General features: G+C 40.5%; 1 protein-coding gene across 2 annotated transcripts in view; it reads left to right on the forward strand.

Annotated features, from left to right (window-relative positions):
* Nucleotides 1-4862, forward strand: part of PKD2L1 (polycystin 2 like 1, transient receptor potential cation channel) — a 20159-nt gene that overhangs the window by 6359 nt on the left and 8938 nt on the right. For both annotated transcript variants that reach the window (XM_031554429.1, XM_019617610.1), the window contains 5 exons: nucleotides 84-197; nucleotides 1696-1823; nucleotides 2930-3186; nucleotides 4049-4273; nucleotides 4605-4833. In XM_031554429.1, coding sequence (XP_031410289.1) covers nucleotides 84-197; nucleotides 1696-1823; nucleotides 2930-3186; nucleotides 4049-4273; nucleotides 4605-4833 — 953 coding nt within the window. The remainder of the gene's footprint in view (nucleotides 1-83; nucleotides 198-1695; nucleotides 1824-2929; nucleotides 3187-4048; nucleotides 4274-4604; nucleotides 4834-4862) is intronic.

Below are 4862 nucleotides of genomic sequence, written 5' to 3' on the forward strand. Positions count from 1 at the left end.
AGTAATTCTTTGGAAATAGAGCTCCTCATGTAGCCTTTGAGAATGGCCATCAAACTCCCCATTTCTTTCTTTACACCCCAAAGGTCTGTGGGGCACTACGCTAACTGAGAACACAGCTGAAAACAGAGAACTTTATGTGAAGACTACTCTGCGAGAGCTCCTAGTCTACATTGTGTTCTTGGTGGACATCTGTCTGCGTAAGTAACTATTGTATCTCCCCATGCAACACATGGGGAAGAATGTGAGGCTTTATTATTAGGCTTCCTCATCCTGCTGTACATGTTAAATTTATTGTACGTACACTCACTGCAGCATGTGAGCGTGTTGTTAACCCACAGAATAGCTGCTGCACACACAAGTGAAAAAGCTGAAAATTGCTCTAAGCTGGCTAAACCTGCTAGGTTTAAGCAGTGTTTCCAAAGCTGTGTTATCAGTTCCAGCCGTTGACGTCACAGCCTGGGAAGAATCGGTGCAAAGTTTTTGTTTTACAGAAAACATTCAAGCATAAGACAGCAGCTCTAGAAACTTCTTGGAATTAGAGACACAGGGTTCCTCTCAGAGGCTGAGACTGGTAGGGTAGCTGAAGCGATATGCAGATGGCAGCTCATGTTGTTCTTGGGTGGATTTAATGCAGCACTGTACTGAATGCAAATGGTCTTTGTGTGGTTAGAACAATGTCTGTCTGGTTTTTTGGGTAAGCTTCATTCGTTATCGCAAATTAGCAGCTGAGGCATGGAGCAGTGGAAAGGATTATATTTCATGGACCCTATGGCAGGAGAGATAAACAGACAGTGCCAATCTGAGGTACTATCACACTGTCCCAGGGAGATAGTGCTTCCTAAAGAAGTAGGATGTGCACACAGACGTACATGTGGTTGCACAATGATTCATCTAGAAGCGTTGGATGCTAAACGTCAATTGCTTTATTTTATGGTACCCTTTCAATAGTTGGATGTGTTCTTAGTGATCACCATGATGAATGCTCTTCCACAGAGAGGAGTCCTGGAGAGTTGAAACAACATTTTCACGGATGTTTTGAGGTTTTTTAGTATGTGAAATCTTACATAAAGCTTTCCACACAGGAACATGGATAGTTTCTATATACCTTCATAAATTTAGATCAAAACTGAGTGTACTCAAAGTACATCTCAAGGACGGTGTTCTGAGAAAGATTTCTCTCAGAGTTTTTCTCTGAGGAAGGAAAGATAATGATATCAAGGAGAATAACTTATATCATCCAATGGTTCTTCTCAGGCCTTTAAACACCCAACATCTGTTAGTCTGATGGTTTAAATTCTAGAGCATGTGGCAAATGAAGTTGTAGATCCTTAAGCAAGCAGAAAGTTATGTGACTAGTATTCCCAAGGTCTCATCACTTGTATCTTGCTCAGCTTATTTACAGTAGAATAAGCTGCACAGAAAGTGAATGTGCGTGTGTCTGTGTGTATGTATGTATATGTATATATATATATGTGTATATATATGTGTGTATATATGTATATATGTATATATGTATATATATGTATATATATGTGTGTGTATATATATATATGTATATATGTGTGTGTGTGTGTATATGTGTATATATATATATATATATATATATGTATATATATACAGACACACGTTATATATATATATATGGCTCCAAGATTTAGGTGTAAGGGAAGGTCCTCCTCTTTTCTCTTCTTCTAGTGACATATGGTATGACAAGTTCCAATGCCTATTACTACACAAAAGTGATGTCAGAGCTATTCCTGCAGACCTCTTCGGACAACCGTGTCTCCTTCCAGTCCATTGGCAGCATGGCTGACTTCTGGGTGGTGAGTATACCCGTGGCCTGGCATGGTGAGCCAAGGCAATATCAGCGAGGCTGGGATATTCAGTTCCCCCCGAATGTGCTGCTTAATGCTTTCAGCAAAACATTGTACTACTTGCTAGCTGTTAGCAATAGTTTGTAATATGCATGCAAAATATCCACAGGCTTAAAATGTATTATACTCCTCTTAGCGTTGTGGCCAGAATATTGGCCAGTCTGAGTGTTACTTGTATCCATTAGAGCCAGAATGTATCAGCTAAACAAGCAGGACGTAACAAAAAGGAATTGCTATACCTGTTGTACAAGTAGGGAGTTCAGACCCAGACAGTCCAAGTGATTTATTCCAGGCTTTCTCATGTCGGAAATGGCTTTGAATCCTACAGTCTAATGTCTTCATGTTTGTCTCTTAGCAATAATCTTATTTCCATTTTTATGAGTAACTGTAGGAACAGCATGCTTAACCTGCCTGTTATTTATGCCTGGGCTTGTCTGACCTGTAGATTTCTATGAAGAAGCTGGATTAAAATTTGCACTGACTTTTATGAAAGAAAATAAAGTTGGAAAAAATGTTTGGAATCTAGCATGTTTTTATCAAAGAACTGGAGAAGGATTAATATTGGGCCACAGTGAATGTTGTTGAGATATTGCAACCACTTATTTCTGACAGTCAGCCAGAAATTCATTGTCAGCTATCTTTGTCTTTCTCAGATGTAGTAAAATAGGACAATGAACTGTGACATTGTTGCTTCCCTCCAGCATTTCCAGGGAGCTGGTCTTTGTAATTCACACCTTATACCAAGACAGTTCCTCGAAACTTGTGTTCACCGAACAGGAAGAGACAAAAAGACTTGCACAGCCTTGTCTCTTCATTAGTACAAGGTGCAGAAAGCATGTTACAAACCTGTGAGGAGCTAATATAGCATCCTGCTGCTCAGCATCCCTCTTCTGTCCTGCAATTCCCCCAAGCCCTGTATGTGTGCTCCCTTCCTTAGCATATATCCAACACAAATTCTACTACTTCCCACCTCGGGGAGTAGAGCAGCATGGGTCAGGTCTTATCATCTCAAGTCCAGGCCAAGAAAATTCCTCTCTATTCTCCCTCTCATGCAGTATGCACAAGGTCCTCTTCTGGATAATCTTTACTGGACAAAGTGGTACAACAATGAGTCCCTAGCAGCGCACAATGCTCAGTCATACATCTATTATGAGAATCTGTTACTGGGTGTCCCACGCATGCGACAGCTGAAGGTGAAGAACAATTCCTGTGTGGTTCATGATGACTTCAAAGAGGAGATCTCAGGCTGCTATGATGTATACTCAGAAGACAAAGAGGAAAAAGTCTCCTTTGGACTCATCAATGGAACAGCGTAAGTACATCTTCTACTGTTCAGAATTAAAAAGTCTGTGATTTCTATTTTTATTTTTTATTGATTCAAATTATTCCCTTCTGTTTAAAATAACATCTGTTGAGCTGCTGAATGCTGAATTTCCCTTGCAGTTAAAGGTAAAGAATTAGGTAGACATTTTGTCTGTTTTTAAGAGAGTGTACCTCTTGCATCTTGAAAATGTTTTTTTCCAAGATTTTTCTAGCCTTTTTTTTTTAAGTAGATATCCGAATCACTTTCTTAAGACCCAGCCCTTCTAATTTCTACATTGAAATGGAAAGTAGCACATGAAACCACTCTCATGCTTACATAGTAGGTGTTTTTTTTGTTTGGTTGGTTGTTGGTTTTTTTGTTTTTGTCCTTACTGGTGATTCATGTAGTTCAGTGTGGATTTTCCTCAGTAGTATTGTGGAGCAGCTGCAGTTTAATAACTCCTTACTTGCAGCTTGGGAAGCTGTGGAAAAAGAAACTGTTGTTCATAAAGTTGTGCAAATGTGCTCTAAGCAGAGGGCTGTGTGCCACATGGTAGAAGGCAATATAGCAGATCCTGAGAGTAACCTCCTCCAAAAAAGTAAGATAGCATAATATTCTGCAGTGAACCTGCAGAAATTTCACTCCATAATACGATAAGTTGTGTTCTGTTACTACTGAAAGTCACTAGATCAGTAATCTACTGACAGTGAAGGACTGATGTAGGCTCAGCTCTGGAATAGGAGTTAAGTGCTAACTTTCTGATTAACTGCTCTATGTTTTGAAGAAATGGTTTCATTTCTCCTGGCTGCAAGGTCGTATCCCAGGCTGTGGGTGGTAAGCGATGCCTTTTCTCATAGATGATCTGTTGCAGGTGGAGGTACCATTCTGAGGAAGAGCTGGGTGGCTCATCTCACTGGGGAAGACTAACCAGTTACAGTGGGGGTGGATACTACATAGACCTCAAGTTGACCAGAGAAGAGAGTGCTGAAGCCCTGCAAGTCTTGAAGGAGAAATTATGGTTGGATCGGGGGACACGAGTTGTCTTCATTGATTTCTCAGTGTATAATGCAAATATCAATCTGTTCTGTGTTCTGAGGTAGGCTGAGTCCCACTGGAAATTCTACTGCCTCTTGCTTTTTTCTTGATGCTGTAGTGTCTTAAAATGTAAAAATAACCTTGTCTGCGACTGGTTGTAGGACTGAATGGCATCCGTAGATACTGCGTGGATTAGACTTGGTCTTTCTGACACTACTAGTCACCCACCCTTCTTGGCCTTTCATTCTTTCCTATCATGAGTAGTGAAGCATCAGAAAAAAGAATGCATAAACATGCAACTCTTCCACACGTGGTGTGGTGGATATCTCATTCTCAAGCTTGATGCCTCCATTTCCCCTTTTGTAATTCAGTGTTTTCTTTTCCCCTTGAAGGTTAGTGGTGGAGTTTCCAGCCACTGGTGGTGCCATTCCCTCCTGGCAAATCCGGACAGTCAAGCTTATACGATATGTCAGCGCATGGGATTTCTTCATTGTTGCCTGTGAAATTGTTTTTTGTGTCTTCATCTTCTACTATGTGGTGGAGGAGATTTTGGAGCTGTGTATCCACAGGCTTCAGTACTTTACCAGCATATGGAACATCTTGGATGTGGTTGTCATTCTGGTGAGGATGCTTGCATGCTTTTTTTTTTT

This window comes from Meleagris gallopavo, chromosome 8 (genome assembly GCF_000146605.3).
Source record: "Meleagris gallopavo isolate NT-WF06-2002-E0010 breed Aviagen turkey brand Nicholas breeding stock chromosome 8, Turkey_5.1, whole genome shotgun sequence".
Classification (NCBI taxonomy): Eukaryota; Metazoa; Chordata; class Aves; order Galliformes; family Phasianidae; genus Meleagris; species Meleagris gallopavo.